General features: G+C 44.4%; 2 protein-coding genes across 2 annotated transcripts; one reads left to right on the top strand and one right to left on the bottom strand.

The window, feature by feature from the left end:
- The first annotated feature begins 1,012 nt into the window (after positions 1-1,012).
- On the top strand, positions 1,013-3,721 carry KCTD6 (potassium channel tetramerization domain containing 6). Its single transcript, XM_009986158.2, has 2 exons — positions 1,013-1,141; positions 2,356-3,721. The coding sequence occupies exons 1-2, from the start codon at positions 1,115-1,117 to the stop codon at positions 3,040-3,042; spliced, it is 714 nt and encodes a 237-aa protein (XP_009984460.1). The 5' UTR covers positions 1,013-1,114; the 3' UTR covers positions 3,043-3,721.
- A 1,763-nt stretch (positions 3,722-5,484) lies between these two features.
- ACOX2 (acyl-CoA oxidase 2) lies at positions 5,485-22,559 on the bottom strand. Its single transcript, XM_086619006.1, has 14 exons — positions 22,394-22,559; positions 21,023-21,185; positions 18,437-18,588; positions 17,810-17,917; positions 16,937-17,056; positions 16,360-16,475; positions 15,774-15,946; positions 14,548-14,710; positions 13,671-13,861; positions 12,382-12,543; positions 11,299-11,404; positions 8,289-8,506; positions 6,468-6,600; positions 5,485-5,547 (listed from the first exon to the last, which is right to left on the bottom strand). The coding sequence occupies exons 1-14, from the start codon at positions 22,542-22,544 to the stop codon at positions 5,485-5,487; spliced, it is 2,019 nt and encodes a 672-aa protein (XP_086475132.1). The 5' UTR covers positions 22,545-22,559.
- Between the last annotated feature and the right edge of the window lie 2,264 nt (positions 22,560-24,823).

Raw genomic sequence — 24,823 nt, 5'->3', positions numbered from 1 at the left:
TTGGTGACTGTGTGGTCTTTAAGATGTAAAAATAAATAAAGCTGAGAAGCAGTACCCTACTTAAAACAGACTGACCTAAATGCTCAGCAATTCTAGCAGAGAGGCAGGCTCTGGGTAGGGAAAAAGGCTTACTGATGGCTGGCTTCCCTGTCCATGCATCGCTTGACGTGGTTGACAGGCCATCTTTGGAAAATCTCCACTGGTGTCTGGGGTCATTCACTTCCCCCTCCTGGAGTTGCACAGGCCAGGCTGTGGATTTCCCTTGTGCGCTCATGTGGAGAGAGTCCCCTTGTTATGCAAGTCAGCAGTTCAGCATCTTCTGGGAAGTTACGGCATGAACTACTTCTCAAATTATGTTTGTTGGAGCATTGTTGAAAACATGTTTCATGTCCTCTGGCTTGTCTCTAGAGAGATACCTTTCAAGAGTGTCTTATGGGTCTATGAAGTCCATTCGTAGTCTTTATAGACTAATGTTCTTGCTATCAATTGCAGTTTTCCACTACTGAATTATTAATTCTGCAGTGAGATTTTGTTTTCCTATTGTTCATTGACTTCCATGCTTCATTTATTCTTCTGTGCTCTTTGAAACTGGAGCATGGGAATTTTGACTAATATTAATGAATCACATGTATGACCTCAGTGGTGGCCAAATAAACTTTTTTAATTGGGAAAAGGACATCCATCTTTCAAAGTACTCACAGTTTTCCGGGTGAAAGGTAATCCGTTTGTGAACATACATTATCCTCAGAGGCACATTACTTGTTATTTAACAAAATGGGGTGGTCAAACAGCTGGTGGAGTGATTGATTGCCTGTGTGCACCGGAGGCAGTCCTGTGGGTAGCATGAAGGGAGAAGGAGGGAAAAGCTCATTTGTAGATTCTCCTGCTAATGTGGGTTTGTAGCTGAATGCTCTCCAGGCAGAGAGCCTGCCTTTGATCAGGAAGCATTCCCCTCGGTTGTTCTTGTAGGTACTGATGGTCTGCCATGTTTTGTTCTTTGTTTTGTGTTTTTGTGTGTGCTTTTTCCTGCAGGGAGATCATAAGAAGTGAATTGCATATCCATTCAGCAGCCTTCTGTTAGACTTGGAATACCACAGTTCAAGCAATTGAACAGATGGATAATGGAGACTGGGGATATATGGTAAGTGAGTCTGTGTAAGTGTGTGCTGTGCGGTACAACTGGGCTTTCCAGATCCTGTGGTAAGAATCCTTCCAGATCTGTCTGTGTAGGTCCAGAGCGTCAGTCATGTGAGAAGAAAAACTGTGTGTTTCGACAGTTCTCTGGAGCGCTCGGCCTCTCATGCTAGTTGTGGGGAGAGCTCAGATTTGTGTTTCCCAGGTACAGTCAGTGCGTACTTAACTGACGCCTGAAGCTCACTGTTACCATTTTACTAACACGCAAAGGCTGGAAGTGGTTTGTGCTTCCTGCATGTAATTTTAAGGACTTTGTCATTTTATTTATAAAGAAAAAGATTGTTCCTTGTAAACCCTGTTTCAAACTAGTGCATCTTATTTTTATGTGCATCACAAGTGCATCTTATTTTTCTCCTCTTCTCTTTCTCTAAACATTCTGCTTCCATGCATATGTCTCTTTTCTCTGGCTGGCCTCAGTCCTGGTTTTTAGAGTTGGTGGCCAGATGGGATTTATGTTCCTTTCTCTCTTGCTTCCTCATGTGCTATCTGGAAACTGATGCAGACTGGTTTGTGTTCTGCCCCCTTCTTCTATGCAGGATGCTAATTTGCGAATAAATATTTCTTTTTAGAGTTAAAAGCTGAAAGTTCTTTTCTGTTTACTTGTTTTAATGATGCCTCTTAACCAATGCATGGATTATTTTGATTATGAGCTCTTGGTCCTGTGTCTAAACTTGCACTGTTGTCCTCTTTTGAGAGAGAGGCTTAAGATTTGTGCAGCTGAATTTTCTTTTTTGTTGTTGTTGTTCTAGAATGAGAAACATATTGTGAAAGTCAGGAGCACTGATGGGCCTCATTCAGACTAACTTGTTCTTCACAAAATCTCTCTGTTCTCATTTCCCCATTTGTAGAATAGGAAAAAAACTTGTTGCCCAAATGCAGAACTCACTTCTGCGACAGTAGCTCAGTTGTTAAGATCTCTAAAGCCTTCTGGAAATGCGCGTTCTGAATGTTAAGTATCATCCTGTCTAGTTGCCAGTTGTGCCTTGTTGCTAGGTGGCTTGGATTTGCTGGGGTTTAAACACCGCTTCAAGGCTTCGGATGGGAGAGGTGTGATTCTGTCCAGAGCCTGCAGTTTTCAAACAGTGTTTGCCGTGTGTGTCAGTGAGGTGATCGAATCTTCTTGTGGTGGCTTGATAAACTCTGCAATTTCTCTCTTTCTAGATGACTGATCCAGTCACGCTAAATGTGGGTGGACACATGTATACGACATCCCTTACAACTCTAACGAGATATCCCGACTCAATGCTTGGGGCCATGTTCAGGGGAGACTTCCCCACTGCCAGGGACTCTCAGGGCAATTACTTTATTGACAGAGATGGACCACTTTTCCGTTATGTTCTTAACTTTTTAAGGACCTCAGAGCTCACTTTGCCACTGGACTTCAAGGAGTTCGACCTACTTCGGAAGGAAGCGGACTTCTATCAGATTGAACCGCTAATTCAGTGTCTTAATGACCCCAAGCCGTTGTATCCCGTGGATACCTTTGAGGAAGTGGTGGAGCTGTCCAGCACCCGGAAGCTTTCCAAGTACTCCAACCCGGTGGCTGTCATCATCACGCAGCTCACTATCACAACGAAAGTCCACTCGTTACTGGAAGGCATTTCAAACCACTTCACGAAGTGGAATAAGCACATGATGGACACCAGGGACTGCCAGGTTTCCTTCACGTTTGGGCCATGCGATTACCACCAGGAAGTGTCGCTCAGAGTCCATCTGATGGAGTACATCACAAAGCAAGGCTTCACGATCAGGAATACCAGAGTTCATCATATGAGCGAGCGTGCCAATGAGAACACAGTGGAGCATAACTGGACTTTCTGTAGACTGGCACGGAAAACAGATGACTGATTCTGACTCCACAGGAGCCACTTCAGTGATTAGCAACTTAACTGGACAGTAAACCCGGGAGTCTAGATTTTGACTAAAGCAACAATGTGGGCTTTTTTTTTTATACGACTATTTATTGTTTATCAGTAAGGACTGGAGGAGTTTCGTTCTCTAGCAGCTCTGTCCATTTGTCCTGTTCAGAAAAAAAACATGCATGTGCCTGTTCAGTCAAGACACCTTTTTGTTTGGAAGAGGGAGTCCGAAGAATGAGTACAATAGGGTATTTTGTGTCATTAACACAGTTCTTTGACACAACTTAAAGTGCTAAAATTACCTCTGTTTAAATGGATTCTAATCCGTCTAATGCTATGATACTGGGAGCAAGAAACAAACAGAATTTAAGATGCAGTTGGGGAAAAGCTGCTATCACGTAGACTAATTTAGTTTCTAAATCAATAAACAGTATTGTAATATTCTAGGAAAACAAATCCCACCCTTCAAAAATACTTGATAAGTACAGTTTCTTACAGTTATGACAACTGTTTCTTTCTATGCATATAAATCAAGCAACCAAATATTATCTGTAGCCATGGAAATATGATTAGAAATATTTATATTGGATTCTAAATGCAAAATGTCCCTGTGGTAGAATTCATATTTTTAATGCCTGGTGCAATATTATTCCCAAGTGTAATGCCTGCCAGCAAAAAGCTAATAAAAATGTGAAATACGAAATACTATTTTGTATTTTTTTTTTGTCATCTAGAACAGTAATACTTAAAAAAGCAAAACCAACCAGACAAAAAAACCCACCTAAAACCTGTTCTTCCATTCTGCAGAGTAGTTCAGATGCTCTGGTAGGGCTCCATTATCCTCCATTACTGATGTACTTTGTTCCTTTTTGTCTTAATCTGTTGATTCAACTGTCCTCATTATAGAAAAACCTTGTGTTTTGAAAACTCTATTATAGCTAACAAAAGGATGGCAAGTATTTGTACCGGCTAACAGGATAGGGATGGAGGGAACACAGACCCTGAATACTTGTAGCTGCTAAGTAGCATTGTCTGGCTTGTCAGCAATTTATCTAGTGACTTTATATATATAAATTTTAACTGTAGAGCACTGTTTCTGATGATGTTCAAGTCCAGGCACTCAAATTCCATGGTTTTACTCAGTTTTGATTGGCCATTTCTGCTTACGTTGGGTACTTTGTGACAGTTACTAATAGAATTTCTGGTTATGCTCTAACTTGAATGCTGTTGGGAGTGAGAGAGTTTTGATGAATGGATCACATTCTCCCATGAAGTTCTTGTCACAAGTGTTCCTTACCACAACTGCTTTGCTCCGTGGGCTCTGTGGCCCGCAGCTCTTTGGGGATGTAAGAGGGGGTCTGGATTTCTGTGGTAGCTGCTGGTTCTTGAAGGCGGGAGCTTGCCCTCCCATCTCTCACTCGGAAGGCCTGTCTCAGGTGTGTATTTGTTGTATTTTGTGTCCCCCCTCTTACATTGTATAGGTTCTGACTTTTGTAATAAGAGGCAGGAAGAGCTTTATTCTTCCTGTTAGGGGGAAAAGAAAAGCTGAACTGATGAGGCTCGGGAAAAGTGATTGTTTCCTTCCTGCAACACGTGGTAAAAAATATCGGTGTTAACTGGCATTGAATTATAATCACAAGATGTTCTTTGCAACACTTCACTTACTAGCAAATTAATGACTGGCCTGGATCAGCCTGCCCTTTTCATAATTATGAACTATAATAATTAGAGAAGCAGTATTCCAAATAATACACTTTATTGGAGCCCAAGATTTACAGGAAGACAGTATGAACAGCTCTATTAATGGCAAAGTAAATTCTGCAGACTGGAGTTGGCATCAGCTTTGACTGAATCTTCATTAGCCAGGAATATGCCACTGCTGAGCAAGTTAAGAGCTACTTTAATTGTCCAAACAGATGTAGTTTCTAATATACTGCTTGATCAAGAGAACAAGTTGTTCCTAGAAACCAAAGACCATAATTTTACCTTCCTCGGGTGTTTCAGTGGAGGGTTTTTCTTTGGTGCTTTTTTTTTTTCCGAAGGCACTGTGCAGTTATAACACACTGAGGGAGAGCTCATAATGTGATTTTTTTAAATTTTCTTTTTTTCACCTTAATCATAATATAGTGGATTTAGAATAAGAAAGCCAAATGGCATAGTTTTGATGCTGTCAGGACACTTCAGGTTAGAAACTAGCAAACCCTAGACTATTTCTTACTAGATTGCCTTACAGGAGTGGGTACCACTCAGCATTGTTTGGCTTCGGTCTGATTAAATGCAAATGGCTGGCTAAGAATCTTGTTTCATACTTGTTGCAACTGCAGGTAAGCAGCTGATTATTAATTCTGATTAGTCATTACTGATGCTTCATAAATGTACTTCTGCACAAAGAACAGGAGGAAATGTGTGGCCTTCACTTAAATCATGGTCCTCATAATTTTGATAGCATGTTGTGAAGAAGTGGCTTCAAATACTTCTCATAGGCTGGGCTCATCTGTTCAGAAAGAGAATGCAGAAGGGAATTAATGTAATTAAGAAGGAAAAGGCTGTAATTTTTTTTTTCTTACGAATGATCTCTGAAATACAGAAAGCTAGAATATGTAAAAACCAAACAGCTACTTCAGCTATGTGCAGGATCTCTTTCTCAGTAGTATGTGCAGTCCTTCATAACCAGTACACAATACTCATTCCAAATGGAACAGCATACTACTTAACTTCAAAAAATATGCTTGAACTTGAATGTTTGCTAAAGGCAAATTTTGTGTTCAGCTGTAGAATTTCAAAGGGTTGCTGATTACCACAGTAAAAATCTCACTTAAGGCAAAATGCGTTTTCAAACAGAGCAATAGCTATTTACATCATGCAGAATTCTACATTACTCCACAATATGAATGAATTAAGAAGTGAAAGTAAAGTGCTTAAGACCATGAAGGATGAAATTGCCTTGTTTAACATTTATACTCTTTCTGGTTAAACATATTATTAAAAAATTAAGTATTGCACTAGTAAAAGTACCAGTGAATGGAAAATACCCTGCAATTAGTGGCTCTTGCAGCCATCTCGTGTTCCACAATACGTAAACTATGTAAACACACTTTTGTTTTAGCTTATTTTGTATGATGTTATTAGTGATATAAGTTTAAAAACCAAAACCACATTGGTGGCACATGACAGTCCAGCTCCCTGGTACAAACTCTAGTACTCTCGGTGCTGTAATTCCTTGTTGGGTTAAATGTCTCAGCTAAGACTATAGGTGGCATAATTGGAGTGTTGCAGGTCATTGTTCAGAGTGAGATACTAAGAGTTAAAGGCTCTTAATCCACTTTTATCTGTACTGCTTTTATTAAAAGAAAAGCAAGCAATTTCTGCTCTGGCTAATGTGGGGGTTGCCTGGCTGTAGCCCAGCCTCCATACCTGCTTGTTGGTTGGTGACTTCTGAGCCCACTCGTAAAGCCGTTGGTAAACCTGTCCATCGTAACTGCCAAGTGCAGAATTCAGGCTCTTATCTGTGAAGTCAAAAGCATCCACTAGTGGGACAGCATCCTTCCTGAGGAGTAGATGAACGACATTCACGTTATTGAAGCAGCTATTGCTTTGTAAGGGAGGAAAACACATCAAAGATAAAATTGAAAGTCAGTTGTCCAGGTTCCTCAGCCTAAAAAGCTTGTGCCAGTTTTTTCCCTTGCCTACACTGTAGGGAAAGTCCTGCTTGTTTTGACTCCTCAGAGGCACGTTCTATTAATGCCCTGAGCTGTCTGTACTGTTGAATGAGTATCTGCAGGGTCCTGTAATCACCTGGGGTCCGTCCCTAATTTAGGACTCAGTCTCATGTCAGATGTTTTCTCAGCAGACTCTGCCAGATCCTGCTTTTGGTTTTTGTAGTTTGTTCTCGTTTTCTTATGCTGTATGCTTACAAAATGGAATAAGTTTCTAGTAGATCGATGTGCTTTGCTGATCTCCAACCTTCATCGACTCTTAAGTATTTCTATTACCTCATCATGGGGTGTCAAGGTCTTCTACTCTTTGTGTGTCTGTAAGAACAAAGCAGCCCCGAACTGCACCAAGGGCCCATCTAGCCCAGAGGCCAATCTCGCAGCAATCAGCAACAGACAGCTAGGGCATAAGGACAAGCATGTAATGACAGGATCTTTTCTTAAGCAGGAGATGGTTTACTTTTTCCTGTCTTCCCATCATCCTGAGTGTAGGAAGTCATGCTGGCTGTACCCCACACCTGAGGTACAGGGATGCAAAGTGGTTTGCTCAAATGTTGGCATTTGCATCTACCAGTTCCTTTTGGAAAAGGCTGGGTTTTTGCTACAGACCAGGAAGTGTTTGTACCCTTTCTACTAATTGTAAATAACTGACTCTAATTACCCAGGTAAATACCCTCTGTGTTGTTGAATCCTGTTAACAACGCATGGACTAACACGGAGGAGTTGCAGTGAATTCCAGAGATGACAATGTGTTAGGCTTTTGAAAACATCGTTAAGCTTATTGCTTAACTTGAATTCTGCGATCAGTTCTGAAAGTGTTTGTTCTTTGGGTCGGTCCTGTTCAGCTTTTGGTTATGGTGTATTCTGGTTTCTCTCCAGGTGGCTTAAGTAGAATTTTACATACGGTAGCAACTTGCTTCTCTGCACCTTGGATTAATCTGTTCTTAACAAACAGCACTGAGTACTGAAAGTTGAACACTTTGTGAAAAAGCCTTTGTGAGGGTTGTGGTAAGTTAAAACCTTGGCATGTCTCAGAATTCACATAGTTACTAATAAATGGTGTCCAGCAGATGCATCTGGTGAGCTGTAGGCAGGCTTGTTTGGGTACCAGTTGCAACTCAGCCATGGCAACAGAGTAGGCAGTATTAGCTGTGGCTTAAGCAGATTTTGCAGTGTATGATCAGTTGCTGAGGCTGCCTCCTGCCAGTGCTGCTCTAACTACATATTTTCCTGCTTTCACTCTACTGCAAATGGGTATTCTTATTTATAATTTCAGATTTCATGTTACAGAGCTTCGGTTTAGGGATTGCAGAGGAGCTGGACACTTAGGTCTGTTTTGCTGAGAAAATGAGCTCTGTGTAGATGTTTCAATCCATTTCTAGTGCTGCCAGGCAATGAAAATAAAAACTGAGTGAGGTGAATTGACTTTGGAGATGTTGCCATAGGTACAGCAGCACCATTTTATATCTATCACAGGGACAAAAAGAATAAGTGTATCTCCTTTCATGCTAAAGCAGCTCACCGAATGACAGGCAGGAGGTCCAGGTATGATGCTGTGACCATGTCCATTTGAGCTCCAGATATATATCCATCATGCAAGAAGGCTCCTGCATTTGAGAAGATCCCATGTAATGCAAAGAGGTCACAAAGATGTTTCATAATCTTCTGGATGCCAGCCTTGGTCTCGAGTTTTTCCACAGTTTCTGCAAAGTTCTTCACAGTGATGTAGTGGCAGTGAGCCTGGAAAACAAATGCAATCAACAGTGAATGCACCTCAAAACGCTTTTAGTAGGCCAAGTGACTCAAACATTCTTGCAGAGAATATAAAACCTTTTCATTTCCCTGGCACTCCTCCAGTCTGTATTCTTTGTTTGCTGGTTGACCAGGCCTTTTGCATTCATGTCTTACAGCGACAGTAGGGGAGAGAATTGGTGTAAACAGTCAACACTGTTATTTGTAAACTGTAGAAAACCGCTTCAGGATTCATGGTAGTACTTATTCTAAATATTTCTGATGAATACCCCAAAGAGTTTGTGTGATGGAAGCACGCTGGAATGTGCTTGTGTTGACCCCTAGCAAGTGAATCTTGGTTATACATGAACAGGAGAAAACTTGTCGAAGACCTTGGGCTAATGGTATATCAGGCTCAGTCTCTATACGGCTTCAGCTCTGAAAAAGTCTGTTGTCACAGAAGAACAACCAAACTTACCTCTCTTGCTTCTGTGGTTTTAAGTAAAGTGATAATTTCTGGGTCAGACACCAGCAGAGTGTCGAACTGCCAAATTACAGAGATACTAGCTGAGCTCTAGAGGAAGTGAAGCAGGCTGTGGCTGCACGTTTGGGGGTGACTCTTGTTACGCTGACATTACTGCGGGTGGTTGGTGGTGTTGGTATCTGCATGGTTCACTCGCCTGTTGCACAGCTCTCCGGGCTGTGGGTGTAAGCATGGCACACCTGCAATGCAGCTCTTCCTGCTAGCACGGTCAAGCAGCATGGAGGCCAGCGGGGACTGCAGAACCTGCCTGAGAAGCTGGGTGTCTACTCAAGCAATTAACCTGTATGGAGTCTGCAGCAAAGCTGTACCCGTCTCAGAGCTGGCAGGCATCACTTCATATAGCTGCCGTGCCAGTTGTGTGGGTGAGTCTCCAGGGAAGGTGTGGAATAAGAAGTAAATACAGAATTGCCCCAGGAAGGCAGCAGGCTGGCTACCCAGGTTTTAAAGTATGGGGGAAACTCAAGGGTTTTGGGTGACTCTTCCTCTCCCTGAAATACCTATGGAACTTTGGAGGCCCGTATCCCATTTTCTGAGGAGTCTAGCAGCACAATCACCACTGACTAACCACAGTCAGCCCTTTGCATACGTTAGGCTCTTCAGAAATATTCTGACTAGTCCCGTGTCTAGGTTCTCCTCCTTGCTTCTCTAACGGCGCGATTCCAGCTCCTCCTCTGAGACATGGTCTCTCCTGCTCTTCAGTCCAGAGACCTCTGCCACCCATTTGAGTGGGTGCAGGAGGGAATGGCTTATTCAGGTTTGTGGGTGGGGAGCACTGGTCAGAGCCTTTTCTAGACGTAATCTCAAATAGGAAAATTTTGCTTCAGTTTCATTCCACTAAAAATATATTTAGATTTAAACAATTATTGGGAAAGTAATTTTTAAAAGCCACTTTGTAGGAGCTCTGCTTTATTTTTTGAGGCAATTAACACAGTTTTTCTGCTCTTTTTCAAGCTTACAGCACTGAATACTGGCTGCTTTCACTGACTGTAATTGAAAATAGGGGTGACACATGGCAGACCACAAAAAATGCTGCTGCTGAGCGTGAGTCTTTGCTGCCTTACTCAGTGAGTTCTTGTTTTGAAGGATTATAACCGTACTTACAGGTATGAGCAGATCAACCCTTCCGATGGTTCTGAAAGGATCTGGGCTGTTGCTGAGAAAGTTTGACTCATTAAGGACTCCATCTAATTGACTGACTACAAGGGGGCTGTTCTCTACTATGAGATCACTGAGATGGTATCACCACTTATGTATGTGTGGGGTTCCTTTTTCCCTGTCAGGGGCTTCTTGCTAAGTCCATTTCCATTTGGGTTGGCTCTGGCTGAACAGTAGATTACAGCAAGATGTTTTCCATTAAAAATTGAATAAAGTTACAATAAGCCACAGATCTGTTTCAAAATCTTCCTTTCCTCAGTATAGGAAGGAGGGAAGACATTCACCCTAATTGTAGAGGAATTGCACTTAAATTGCACATTAAAAAAAGGATTTTGTTTTTTGGAGATAGTGAAGTATCAGTGGGTTTGGTTTTCATTTCAGTTTAGGGCTTTCCTCCCCTCTTGCTTTCTTTTCTGCTTGGTTTTGTACCAATTAACCCGTGTTCTGGGGAATGGATGCTGCTGTCCTGATCCTATTTCAGCTGAAGGCATGCTGATTGTCTAATCCATAAGAAATGGGACTTGGTTTTGTGTCTGTTGTTAATTTGACTTTGCCGATTTGATTTTTCTTTCAGTAGTAATGAACATTGCTCTCACCACTGCTTTTCTCTGCAGTTTTCTTTCCTTGTGAGAGTGGCAGATGTAAGGAATACCAGGCATGTTTCACCTTGGCTGTGAGTCTAGCAGCCTTCAGTAGGGTGGCTTTGGGGAGGCTTTCCTCTGGGAGCCAGAAACGCTGGATTCTTATAAAAAGACGAGCGTTAGCTGGAGATGGTGGGTTCTTGTTGCAAGATATGGGAGGTCTGATTCTACTAGTAGTGGCAGCATAACCATGTGGTTTGGTTTTTTTTCTCGCTTTCATTTCTACTCCCTTTAGTCTTTTTCTACCCAGCCTATTCAGACGCAAATTCATGACATCAGGAATTGCTTCTTACTGTGCTTTTTCCACCATGCAGACCACAGTGGTGCCCTGGTCTTTGTGGTGTCCCTTAGATGTTAACAGAAAAGAATAAACAGTGCTGAGACTTTAAGTTAATCATGCCGTTTCTGTTGCATACTGTAGAATAAAGACAAACATCAAAAAGCAGATAATTTTTTCTAACCTTCGCAGCCTGTGCCAGCTGCACTGTGCACTGGTTCCACGCGTCGTGCTTTTTGACTCCTGACTGAATCAAGTCCTGTAGTTTAGCTGCTGTGCTGCTTATGAGTCTGGAAAATTGAAAAAGCATATTGTGTATGAATATAGCAGCCCACATGCACTCATTTCGTACTCAGACTCCTGTCTGATTGTATGGCAAAATGGCAATTCTGACATCTGAATTTATCTACACTCAGAATGAACGAACTTAGATTATGCAAAATCTAAGTCCAAACTGTGAGAAGCACCCAGACCACCTGGTACTGAAGGATTTCTGCCTTCTCAGCTTCCAGGGTAGTTTACCAGAGGGTCTGCAGAGTTTTCCTTGGATTGTGTGTATTTAAGGAGAGTTTGCAAAACAAAATAAAGGATGATAATATTTGAATGGTGTTACGTTTTGTTTCTACTTTTCTACACAGGGATCCAAATCTTGCTCCTGCTGACACAGAAGCTTTCAGAAGAATGGCTCTGTTTTTACACCAAGCTGAATGACAGCAGGGTTGTCTATCTGTTTACCTGGTTTTCAGAGATGATACCTATATGACATGCACACAGTACTGATGAGACCACTCATGATACTGTTTTTATTTGTGTTGAGTAGTTGAATGTATAGTTGAAAGGCTACAGACAGAATGAGAGGTGCTGTGCTGGTAACTGAAAACAAAAAAGTTTCACAGGTATGTGAAATTTTTTCTGTATAGAATTGCACAGGGTCCAGTTGCCTAAAGGTTTTACTGGATGGCAGCTGAGTGATGTAGTCTGGAATTAACTTAAATAGTGCCATCAGCTTGATACAGAATCAGCTCTAGGAATATAGTTGTTAGGTAGCATGTGGCTTAAAAACTTCTGATGTTCTGAATGCGAAAGCTTTGTATTGAACATTTGGCATGGCTGTTTATCCTGTATGAGTCTTTCTTTTCTCTTTCAGGAGCAGATGGTGTCAATTCTTGTGTAACTTAGGTTATTTTGCCTCTCTTTAAAGCAAGGAAGAAGCTGAGCTTTTAACACATTTCTGATGTCAGAGAGAAACCCAATCCTCCAAACTGACCTGACTGCCACGTGTTGATAGGCCTCAGTGTAAATATCTGGACTGAGAAAATCCAACTTGTTCTTGGCTGGACACTTCCTGGATTTCACTGCAGCCAGGTAAGTGACAGATGGTGGAACAGGCTGGCCAGCACTTGTTGCCATAAAGCACTTAATCAGGAACCTGGGAAGAGGGTAACAGTCAGAGCAGAGTATGGTTGTGATCCCCACACAGCAAATGGTCATGCAAAAAGTAAAATGGGCTCGGGTGAGGAGCAGCAAGGTGTGACCTGTCCCACCAGTGGTCCAGAATGGCTTTGAACAAGTAATACCTTTTGTTTTCCATGTTATTTGCAATAACCTGATCTGTGATGGGTCTCAGGGGTAGCCTGTCTACCACATTTAATGCTACAGCAATCTATAGTGATGAATTTTTAGGAAGAAACTTGCCATGGCTACCAGCAGCCTCAGCAGCACGGTGATTATACGTTATCAACTTTGCAGCCTGAGTCTTAATGCTCTGGGAGTCTTAATGGTGGTTTGGTCTTACCCTCTGTGATCCCCAACACGTGGTCACATTATGTTAGCAAATGAGACCCATTCTTGGAGCTAAATGTGTCCAAGGAGCATTCCCCCCTCTCATTTTTTTTTTTTTTTGGCACCTTGGCTATGACCTAGACTGACCAGATCTGGAAGTAAACCGTTACAGCGTTTCTCTCTTGACCTTGCTATGGATCTTGCAAGAAGAGGCAGTCATGAGTGCAGAAGTGTCTGCATGCAAGCACAGAGCTACACAGTAGCACCTCTGTCCCTGGGAAGTGTACTCCTTCTAGTAAAAACACACATTATTAAAAGTTCAAGCAGCTGTGGCTTCTCTCTCCTGTATTTCATCTACTCTGGATAATCACCAGTCTGCGTGTTTAGAGGAAAAGTGGTGTTCTTGGAGCATGACTCATCTGCTTTCAGTATCCAACAACTTTGCCTTCTCTGAATCAACCTCGTTTTACTAATACTGCATTACATTGGTTGCTTAAAAAATAAACCACAAAACTTGTATAGCAATGCTTTTGCTGTGCTACTAGACAAAGAGGAAAATGAGGTTATGCAGAACAGCACCTGCGTACGTCCCCAAACCTAAAATAGAAGAGAGAATCCAATTCCCACACACCTCCATGCCTTTTAGACAGAAGGCATGAATAGTTTATGTCCTGAGCTGTATTTTTAGTAGGTACTGTGAGAAAGGAGTAGCTGGTTTTACTGGTTTTGGAGAAGAAGTGGCAGGCTTTTAGATGAACAGATTTGAATTGTTACCTGGCAGTTTGCAGGAGCAAAATGGTGTTTTCCCCTTCATAAATACAAGAGCCAAGTATTTTAGTATACAAGGAGGGGAGTCCACTCAGCGAGGAGTAACCATGTCCCCCGCATGCCCGGAGGCAGATCTCCACTGCTGAAGTGCAGTTCTGAGTAATCATGGCTTTGAAGCCTGAAGAAAATGCATGGAGCTGTTAAAAAAAAAAAAAAAAAAAAAAAGGCGGAGTGCTAATGGCGAAAGTGTTCTAAAGCAATCTTCAGAATAAGTTTCCTTTTTTAATTCTGTGCAATTTCTGGGCATGAGATCCTCCTTTGCATGCTGGCGTAGCACCCAGCTCCCTGAACCTGGCCTTCGGTTTCTGCCTGGAACGCTGTGCACGCTCGCGCTGCGCATGCTATGGTCAGTTTATGCGTGTTTGGGTTTCTCTCAACCAGCAGTAGCTTTTGCTGCTGTTGTTCAGAGCATGTTTTAATTTCAGGCTTCCAGTTGCAAAATCTTATGTTCTGCCTAGAAAGTCATGCTTTTGGTTTTGGCTCGAAGTATTTGCATGTGCATTTGTACATGAAGTTGTGAAATAACGCTTTGCGCCACCAGCTACATGGATCAAGGTTTTTATCAAATGGACTTGCTTTTCAAGGGCTTTGCACTCTGCAATAGTTCCCGAAGCCAAAAATCCAGGGAGGTAAAGTGAATGCTGTTGCTGACTGGTGGTGGACCTAGGACAAGCCGTTTGATCTCTTAGTGCTTTCTCTTTCTCCAGTTATCTAGCAGTGAGAGGAATGCTTGTCCAGTTTGCTAAAATACTGCGAAATTCAGAGAAGAGAAGTGCAGCCTAAGTGCAAACCATCTGTATGAGCGAATCCTGCTGCAGCTCACCTCCGGCAGTGTGCTGAAGTTCTTGGTCTGGATCTCTCTGTACCCCTTGTCAAATAGCTCCTGCAGGTAGTTGTAGATGAAATGAAAGGCATAGGCTGCTGCCAACTGGGGCAGCAATTTCTCTTGCTGAGTCTGGTAGTCAAGGATTTTTGCTTCTTGTTCCCTGTTGGAAGACAGCTGAAGTAAGGAAAGCACGAACACAGTCATAGCTACTGTTAGTTTACCTACTGCATAATGAAAAATGGCATTTTTCATTACCAAGAAGCAACATGTGAACAGGCTGAGCCAATCTCGTGGCAGCAAATCTGTCCAGCTTGCTAAGCTGTTAGAGAAACCAGCCCAACAGAGCAGAAAAGGCGGCAACGTGCCGTCGGTTGGTACAGAAGGGGATCAGCGATGAGGGTGAAGCCTTTGAGGACAGCAAGTTTTCAGGTGTTACAGGGGAGGTGGTGGCACTGCACCCTGGAAAGCTTTTGCTTTTCCAACTGGATCCTGTGGCTCGGTGTAGATAGGTTTCTCTGAAAATATTTGAGTCAAAATTACTTCAAGCTTCCTGAGCTTTTTTTTTTGATGTTCTTTACCACTTTTGCTGTGGTTAGTACACTTAGGGCTCCAAATGATGGAATTGGTTATTACAGTAGTTCAGCATGCTGTGCTCTTGTGTTTGGTTTGCGTTTGAACCAAACCGTGTTCTCATTAGGATCTTCTTGCTTTTGAAAGGAGATTCAGTGGAAATTTTTGAAACCCATTCAAATGAAAATACCTATTTAAAAATCACAGGGATTCTTACCAGACTAATAAAATTCAGTCTTGTAAAGTGTGGATATTGGATTTGTGAATGTTGGAAGTTATTTTAATGTCGAGCGCACCAGTAGGATGCTATGGAATAAGAATTCAGCAACTTGTCTGCTTGGTCTGGATTCTGCTGAGTTACAGGACTACACGGGAAGGCCAGTTGCAAGAAAAATAAGTTGCCTGTGTGAACCACTGAGCTATTCAAACTGAGCTATGAAACTTATCCTGGAAAGAACTGTAAACATTCTCCTATACTTTGACTAAAGCTCATTAATGTAAACAATGGGGAAGCATGTTTGTAATCACTATCCGGGCCAGGAATTAAGCCAGTGGTGTGGTGAAAGGTGAGATGAAAAGTAAAAATACAGACTGGTGCACAGGAACGTGGTGTATGGTCCCCTTCCCACTGCTGCAGACCTGCGTGGCATTACCCAGGCTTTAATTTGGACTGCCGGCGAACCACGGAGTATCGGATGGCGATGGTGCAGGCTTTCATCAGGGGTATTATAACCTCGTCCGCGATGATGGAAACGCGCACTGTAGTCATTGTGAAATAGTTAATCTGCTGCGACCCCTGTCTCACATAGGTGCCATCTGGTTGAACCTAGAGTAGAGAGAGAGGATGTTAGGTGCCACCTTTTTCAATAGTTCAGTACTAGGATGGTTGTGTAATCTCTATACAAAGAATAAAATGGACATGGATCTCCTCCACTGAATGCAAAACTTAAATATTTTTATGTATGATGGATGAAACATATGCAATTGAAGAGATAAACCCGTACTGCTTCTGGCTCAGATAGGTTCTGCCAGCCCTGTGATCCCCAGCCTCTGAACGTGGAATTCCTGACATCGAGTTTTGTTTAGGATTCAGGTAACTCCTGCCCTTGATAAAACCACAGAGACTTACAGACATCTCAAAGGAAGATTTTTGTCCTAAATTTAGGCAGGTCCCTGTCATCTCTCTGGCTGTGCAATGAGAGTCTGATGGGCAAGTCTGTGATGCGAGTCTGTACATACCTCACAAAACTTGTTCAGCATGTTCTCCCTGGGGATGCGCACATTCTGCAGCATGAGGTAGCCGTTGTCAGTGTGCTCAAAATTCATTTTGGGACCGATGTCTCCTGCAATTATGCCTGCAACGGGAGAAAACGTAGCGTGCTTACTTCCACTTGAACTTTTTTCTCCCCATTTTGTGTCAGGCTGGGGATCTCAAAGGAAAGGCACGTTCAGCTCTGCTTCTTCTCCAGCATAGGTGATCTTGCCTGAGGGATGAAACAGGCATTCGAATGCCTTGTGGTAGTTTGTTTCCATGCTCCACCTGTTACCCGTGTTGGCTGGGGTCAAAACTGAGGTGCAGAGGTGGTCAGAGCAGCCCAGCCTTCTAGGTAAGAAGGCTTGGTCTGGATATGACTGAGGATATATTAAATCTTCCTTTAGATAAAAAGGTTGGGGTTAATGATAACTATGCCTTGGGTATCTGTCTTGGTTTGATTTGGCAATTATAACTCTCCCTGGGCTCAATGTTTTAGAAAATGTTTAAGGGCAAAAGAGGCAGAGCACCTGCATGAGTGCTGCGATGTCTCGGGTCATTTACCTGGGCAGAGGGAATGGTCCTGAAGGCTGCGTATCTGCACGATGAAGGGATGCACGCCATAGCACTTCCCGTGGATGTACAGCTGACCAAAGACCAATGAGTGGGTTGCCGACCTTCCCACTGTGAGAAGAAAAACAGCCCCGTTCCCCTGAGACAAGGTACAGTACAAACTTCCACAGTTAACAGCAGTCAGTGCTAATTGGGTGTTAGGTCTTGCGAACACGTGGGTCAGAGCAGGTGTGATCCACAAACGCTGGAAGCTGGAGGTTACCTAAATCCGCGTTCTGAGCCTGCTCTTGGCTCTCAGAAGTTGCATTGCCCTTCTGCCTCCGTCACTGCCTGTGAGGCTTGGATGAACAGTTTGCATCAGCAGATGAGAAAAAAAAAGTAGTTAAAGTTCAGGCAGTGCTGAGAGAGTGGGAAGTGCTGTGGCTGTTAGAGTAACTCCAGTTATTTTCTGTGAAATACCTTCCTGAAGGGAGCCATGAATTTCACACTTGAATCCTTTATGCTGAGACTGGCTGATGACTTGAATCCTTTATGCCGATCCTTTATGCTGATGACCTCCCTGCAGTTTTTGCTTGTCTGAGTATTATTTACAAAGAAGAGAAGATTGATTCCTGCAGAGGCAGGAGTTTCTGTGAGCCAAGTTCTCCAGCCTGGCCACCCAAGGGTTTTTGATAGATGATGGTGGCTCCCTTCTGGCCTTCAAACTTGTACAAAACCCTTTGGTCTCTTACTTGCCTCTTGATGTGTGCATCTGTTACTGAAGTCCTCTGCTAGCACCTGGGACCTCAAACGCAGAGCTTGAGCAGGGCAGAGTAACTGAAGGATGCAAATGAGGAAAACCAAAATATTTTGTGTGGTACTTACTGTCTCCAGGCCACCACTTCATGGCAGAGATCTTCGGTGTGTTCAGTATAAACTCCTGCGTAGTGATATCAAAGACTGCTGTTGTTTCCAAACCCTGAAGATAAGTTCCTTTAAAAAAAAAAAAAAAAAAAAAAAATCTTTTTCTCCTGGTGTATCACAAGGATGGAGAGAGAGAGGAGGATCCCTGGAAGCTAGTGTGGGTATTACCAAGGTTTTGTGGTTTAGCCTCCTGACAAGAATGATGCTCCCAGCAACCCCAAACCATCTCCTGCAAAGATCTCTTGAGCTGCATGGTACTCAGGCAAGCTGCCTGGTTCGTGGTGACAGCCATCACCTCAAGGCAGCTGCCTGGCTGATCCCCTGCACCGATGGTGACTGCCTGCTATCTAACCACGAGCTTTCACCCTCGCTTTTGTTGTTTTTGCCACATTAACAAAACCAAAGCCAGTGCATCTCCAGCTTGCACAGGAACACTGAGGACATCAACCTCTAATGCGCAGGTGGCATTTCCCCCGGCAGCCACCCCTGCACCAGTGAATCACGGACAGCCTGAACTCAAATTCCTCTGAGAATCGGGGCCAGAGCCTTTTGTCCTATGGAAATGCTGCGTTTTCTTCGCAGCCTTACCGTGCCCCAGTTCAGTCTGGGCGTAGCTTCCGATGAGCTGATACTGGGTGGCAAGAGGAATCCATTTGGCAACCTGTTTGTCGGAGCCCAGCACCGAAATACTTCTCATGAAGATGCGGTGAAGGAGAAATGCGATGTCTCCTGACACTGCCCTGCAGGGAAGGCACAAGGGGTGTTTTTACATGGATGAAGTTCCGGGGCTGTGATGAAGGAGGCAGTGACACTGCGGCAGTTCCATCTGCAGCCTTTTGATTTCTGCGTTGTCATACCTTACCCAACATCCAGCATCAACACAGTACTGCAGGAAAAGTGCTCTTCCAAGCTGCTTTTGTTCCTTCTTTCATAACATACTTTGCTAAAGTGTTGATAGCTCATTATTTCACTTGCTCTTGGAGGAATTATCTGTTCTAAGTAGCAGATGCTGAGCTCCTAAAAAACAGCCCAGCTCCAAAGCTCCTGTGGCTCTGATAGCTTGTAAGCCCTTCGTATCTTTATTTTACGAAGTTTTATTTTTATGAGGTTTTTATTTTACGAGTTTTTTTCCTGATTATTTAAGTCATGTTTTAAGGCTGAGCTAAAACCCCCCCGCCACTCTACCTTAAAACCCCCAAGCCCTGGCAATTCACTGTGGGGCACATGAGACTGAATTACACATGTAGGCATCTGAGACCTGGATTTCCTGAACCCTCCCGTGCCCGTTCTGGGGAAATACCTCGGTACGTTGGGTTTGTTGCTGTATTGTTCCCTGGGTGTTTGCTGTTAGTGAATAATGATGGGGTTCATGGAGACTTGGCTTGACTTGAGATGTTTTTTTCTTGTGGAAAAATTAAAATACATCCTTGCATCACCTGGTTTATTGTCTGGTGAGGTCCTTTGCCATCGCCAACTGATAGGGCTGCATATATCCTAAAAAGCACTATTGCCGAAGCTGCACACAATGGACTTGGGTACAGTAATTTCCATGGTGCAAATCAGGAACTCTTTTTTTTTTTTTTTTTTAAGCTTTTTGTGTGCGTGTGAGAAATCCTAAGAAAATACAAGGAATTATAGTCCCTCTTCCTGAGATTCCTCAGAATATGATTGAATCACCTCACAGATATAAGTACATGTGCTCTCACACCTAAAAATACGCGGCTCTGCTGTTGTCAGTAGCTTGTATGGCTGTTAGCACGTCGCTTTACTGCAGTGCTCTAGTGAGCATCTCAGTCTAGAGAGATGCCTTTTATTGTTAACAAATGACTGCGACCTTTCTTCTATAGCAGCCCTGAGAGAGAATCAGTCACGCTGAAAAAGTAGAGGGAAAAATATGAACAAAGAAGTTAAAGGGAAATTGCTCTGATTAACAGAAAAAAGACTTCATGAACCCTTGGCAGCCCATCCAGAAATAACGTTACCTTAACTGCGATTTGAAAAAGCTGCCTTTCAAATGTGTGCAAGTGATTCACCGCGTCTGGCACCAGGACTTTGGCAGTGAGAGCTTGGTGCTCACCTGGTGTTTCACCAGACAAGAGCTGTCCTGCGAGGTGGCCATGCTCTTCATCCAGTGCACAGCTGGCCCTGCCGAAGCCCTTGGCATCAGGGACCTGATAAAAGCAAACCTCGGTGGGAGAGGCGGTGTGGTTTTGTCAGGTTTTTAAAAACTGCTGCTTTTTTTTTTTCCTTCTGAGGGAGAAGTAGAGAGCTGCTTTTTGTTGGGAATATAATGATCAGGTCCAAGAGCTGCTGATGGAAGATTTCCTCTTTTATCAGTCCCACTCACTGTAGGCGGTGAAGAGCTTAGCATAAAGAATTATAATCTTTCATATGATGAAATATTAGAAGTGACTTTGAGTGTCAGCAGTGATTTGTAAGGTGCAGGCATTGCCCTTTTGAATGATGCTTTTGAACTTGCACCTTCTTATTGGGAATGTAACTCCAACAAACTAACAATGTGCACCGGGCTGCAGCAAAATGGTATTTTTACTTAGTAAAGGGGGAAAGGAGGGGCAAGCAATTAAAATTAAAATGTGGAGCTCAACCCCATGCAAAGTGTTAAGAACATTTTTTTAAGGAAAGGATTGTGAAAATATTTTATTCTGTTACCTACAAACTAAGGTAAGTGGTTACTACAAACTAAGGTAAGTGTTTACTACAAACTTTTTTTTTTATTATTATTATTATTTTTTAATACAATATGGGTTTTCTAGATAGAGAAAATGTAGTTTTTAATTTATCTGGAAGTCAGTAACATAACTGAAACAGCACGACTTCCAATTCTGGGTATACATTTAAAAAAGTCTGGGGGGTGGTATGAGAGCTGTAGCATAGGTAAGGAGCTTGCTGAAGTGGAAACACCCCGTTGGGGTGTGAAGTGCTGTGATCTATCACGCTGTACCCGTGTGCTGCTCTTTGAGAAGTTCCCTGCCATGTATCATTTTCCCTTTTCCCGAGTGTGCTGCTAAAGTAAAAACCTGCAGCACGTTTGTATCAAAACCTTTTCTGTCAACTGTTGGCCTCTCCCATCCTTTGCTAAAGCTGATTCTCGTTGGCATAGAACACTTCTAACAAAAAATTAGTTGTACATTTAAAAAAATAAATAAAAATCACCTGTAAATGTACTTATATTCAGGTCCGTTCACAGTCCATCCCATCTCCTGCATTTTTTTCTGGAGGTGAACAGCTTTTCTGACCGCTGCTTCGTACCTCTCATTTTGGCTCTCGAAATACTGATTTTCTCTGCTAAATACAGGGTCGCATTCGATAGCATCAACTGCAAAGCAACACAGAAGAGTTGGTTCTCCTGGGGCTGGAGAGGTGCGGGCAGCACCTGGAGCCCTGCTCGGGAGGAGCGGGCAGGGCACGGGTCGTGGATACCGGTGCTGTGACTTTTTAGGGTGACCGCAGGCAGGTCTGACTTTGCTGGCTCGGATGGCTCTCACGCCTAACTCTGAAAAGCGGTGGTCTGGGGAACCAGGAGGGGAGGGGAACCGAGTGGGGCTGAGAGAGGGGTCTGTAGAGTGTAAATAGTGACCCTGCAGGGTAAGGCACCATCCCTGGTCAGGGTGTTGGAGGTGACCGTGTGCCTCAGGCAGAAAATGCTATGGATCCCTCTGGCCCCAGTTGCTGTTCCCATGCTGTGACAGCAGCACGAGCTGTGGGTAGCTGGGTTTTGCCCAGAGAGTGGGAAATGGCCGGAGCTGCTGGGTGTCCCACTCGGCACCCGTGCTTTGACTCGGGACTTCACCAGCCCTCCGCAGCATTGCGAAGCGACTCCTGGGTTTGCTCTTTCTGTGTCAGCCTGAGCATTCCCGCTGCTCCCTTTGTGCCTTGAAACCTTTGAGTCCACTCACATCTAGGGTTTTACGGAACTCCTGTTGCACTGTAAAGTGTGCAATCTCAGTGGCCTGTGCCATTTTCATTTGATAAGGGCATTATATGGGATAGTTATAGGGACAAAAAAGCTTGCTTTTTTTTTTTTTCCCCCTCTATTCCTTCTGAGTGCACAGTCATTTTTTGGAACACCCACCATGAGTGAGAGCAGCTCAGCCAGGCCAAGCCAATCCATGCAAGGAGTTCCCTACCCGGATGAGCCCCACTGCCAAGTAGGGTCATCCAGCTGCGGTGCATGCATGGTGTGTGTTGCTGTGCAGCAGCACTAGCCTCCACACGCATCTCCCTCCCACAGAGATGCTCGCCTGTGTGACACTCAGTCCGTGTGTTTCGGTTTAACCAGTCTCACCAGTGATGGGAGCAGGGAAGGGGAGAAGCTTCAGACAGTTGGAGTGGGTGCAGAGGGGTCATGTTGATTTACACTAACAGGGGACTCCATCTCCATGCTCCTACTTTTTTAAGAGACAAGCGATAAGCAAATACCCGGGAGCACAAAACCCGCCGTGCTGCAAAGAAGGAGCAGAATCAGCAGGATGGAGGCATGCTCTGTGCCAACCCGCGGCCAGGGACCTCGTAAGGCTCACTCACCCACTGCCCTCCGCATCCGAGTGTGCTCTGCGCCGCCGTCTAGCCATGCCGTGAGCTTCTCCACACTGAAGGAGGCTGTTTGCCTCTCGATGGCAAGGTCAGGATTCACGCTGCCAAGGACGGAGTGCTTTCCAGTCTCCAGCAGAGCCATCCTGGAGCCCAAGCTGCTCTGGGAAGGGGTGGGGCTTGTTAGGTGCTGGCACCCCTTCAGCATGTGGTTGAGGAAGGCGTTGGGTGCAGCGAGGAGTGGTTTCAGTAGGTTGGCCAAGATGTTGTACCTGCACAGGCAGCCTGGGGCATGGCTCCTGGCGCGGTGGTGTCCTGGTTTTAACTGGGACAGAGTTAGTTTTTCTTTTTAGCAGCTAGAAGAGCTCTGTGGTTTGGTTTTAGTCTGGGATTCGTTATGAGAAGAATGTTGACAGGGCACTAATGTTTATAGTTGGCACTAAGACATCAAGGACCTTTCAGCTTCCCGTGTTTTGCCAGTGTGCAGGAGCACAACAGGCTGGGGGGGAGCATGGCCAGGACAGAGGGTCCACAACTCCGCTTAGGATTTGAACTTAGAAGTAGGATTGAGGGCCAAACTGGCCAATGAAGTATTCCATATCAAGCAGTGTCATGCCCAGTATATAGATGAGAGTTGGCTGAGAAGAAGCTCTTGCTCTTTTGAGGACTCTTCTGAGGGCTCTATTTTGGACTCTCGGAGTGCTCTCTCTCTTTCTTGTTCTCTTTTTGGGCTTCTCGTTTACCTGGGATTGTGGTGTCAGGACTTACCTGTTTCAGAAACGTTTACCAGGACAGGTGTTGGTCACTGGGTGGTGAGCAATTATACTGTGCATCACTTGTTTGTATACATTATTATCAATAATATATTTTCATATTTTATTACTTTATCATTATTACTTTAAATTTATATTATTGTTATTGTTAATCGTACGTATCTCAACCCAATAGTCCCCTTCCCATTTCCCCTTTAATTCTCTTCCCCATTCCTCAGGGCTGGAGAAAGGTGAGCAAGTGGCTGGGTGGCCTTTAGTTGCCCATTGGGCTAAACCACAACAGGTGGGCACAGCAGGGCACTGCGCTCAGCAAACCAGGGGTAGGGCTGTACTTTGCACATAAATAGGTACATTTCCATGCTAGTTTAACAAAACCACACAAACAGGGCTTGCACCAATATTTAGGCACTGTCTTGTCCGCATTGCAATGATACGGACAACGAAAATTCAGGGCACTTTAAGAGCTCAAAATTCAGGTTTTATGATTTTTTTTTTTTACACACAAAATCTTTTTCTTTCACCAGTCTGTCCTAAATATTTTATGAGAAGTTACTGCTGGAATATCTCACAACTAGGTGTATCTGTTTCAGGCAGTTTCCGGCCCTGGCCCGTTCCTCCCCGCGATGGGTGCTGCCGCCCGGCCCCGGGTGCCCGCTCGGGCGCCCCGGGACCTGTCCCGCAGGCGCGGGCAGCTCTGCCCGGGCTGCCTCCGTCCTGCTGCCCGCGGGGCTCGGCTTCACACTCACTCCTCAGCTCGTAATTGCCGTGTTAGCAGCATTTATTGCGGGATAATGAAAAATCAAAACCCCAAACCAAACTAAAGTATGGTGTGTGGAAAATAAAGCAGATTTCTCCCTTGAAGAAGCTGCTTTCCTGAACTACTTTTAATGCTATCAGAAATTTAAACTCTGGAAACTTGCAAATACGTCCTTAATTCCTGCTTTTCTGGCAGTCAGACCTTTAATTCAAGGCGTCTTATTGTCCTAGGAGGGAGAAAAGGCTCAAAGCAGCCGGCTGCGCACACGAGACTGGAGTAACCCCGACCTGCCCTGGAGCCCGTGCAGGAAGCTGCGGGCTCGGCGCTGGAGCACCGGGACGGCTCCGCCGCCGGCTCCCTCCTCCGCCAGGCTGCCTAAGAAAAATCGGTCGGTCGGTCCGTCCGTCCGCTACGTGCGAACGCAAACCCCCACCTACCTCGTCCTTCGCGGAGCCGCCAGGCTGCTGGGCCGGCCCGCGGCCCCGCCGTCCCCGCCGCAGCCAGCCGCTCCCCGGCCCGCGGGTGTTTCCGCGTGTGCGCGGCGGCAGCGCGGGGCCGGCGCTGACCCCTGCAGGCCGCGGCCGGGGCGCTGCTGGGTTCCCGGTCCCGCAGCTCCCCCAGGGCCGGAGCCTCTGCATGTAAGAAAATGCCATTTTTCTGATCTCACTTCAGGCTATTTGTGCGTCGGAGGCTTCCTGAGAAGGGATGTTAAGCCAGGGCCAGTCTGAGGATACTGCCAGCTTGAGCAAGAAAACCAAAATTTGCAATTTCTGAGCCAGTAACAAGAAGTAAATTGGGCGGTAAAACATATGGCAGTAAATTCCACTGCAGCAAACTATCTAGGAGCGCTTCAGGAGTGAGTGCATAGGAAAAGAGATCCCAGCAGAACATGGA

This window comes from Tauraco erythrolophus, chromosome 12 (assembly GCF_009769465.1).
Source record: "Tauraco erythrolophus isolate bTauEry1 chromosome 12, bTauEry1.pri, whole genome shotgun sequence".
Taxonomy (NCBI): Eukaryota; Metazoa; Chordata; class Aves; order Musophagiformes; family Musophagidae; genus Tauraco; species Tauraco erythrolophus.
This window is presented reverse-complemented; position numbering and strand designations above follow the sequence as displayed.

What these genes read in the sequence shown, in the direction of transcription:
- KCTD6 (XM_009986158.2), top strand. Translation starts at nt 1,115, where the DNA reads ATGGATAATGGAGACTGGGGATATATG. An exon ending in ATGGAGACTGGGGATATATG is followed by an intron (nt 1,142 to 2,355) that starts GTAAGTGAGTCT and finishes CTCTCTTTCTAG; the next exon opens with ATGACTGATCCAGTCACGCT.
- ACOX2 (XM_086619006.1), bottom strand. Translation starts at nt 22,544, where the DNA reads ATGGCTCTGCTGGAGACTGGAAAGCACTCCGTCCTTGGCAGCGTGAAT. An exon ending in TTGCTCCTGCAAACTGCCAG is followed by an intron (nt 12,544 to 13,670) that starts GTAACAATTCAA and finishes CCCTCTTCCCAG; the next exon opens with GTTCCTGATTAAGTGCTTTA. An exon ending in AGCTGGCACAGGCTGCGAAG is followed by an intron (nt 8,507 to 11,298) that starts GTTAGAAAAAAT and finishes TTTGTTTTCCAG; the next exon opens with GCTCACTGCCACTACATCAC.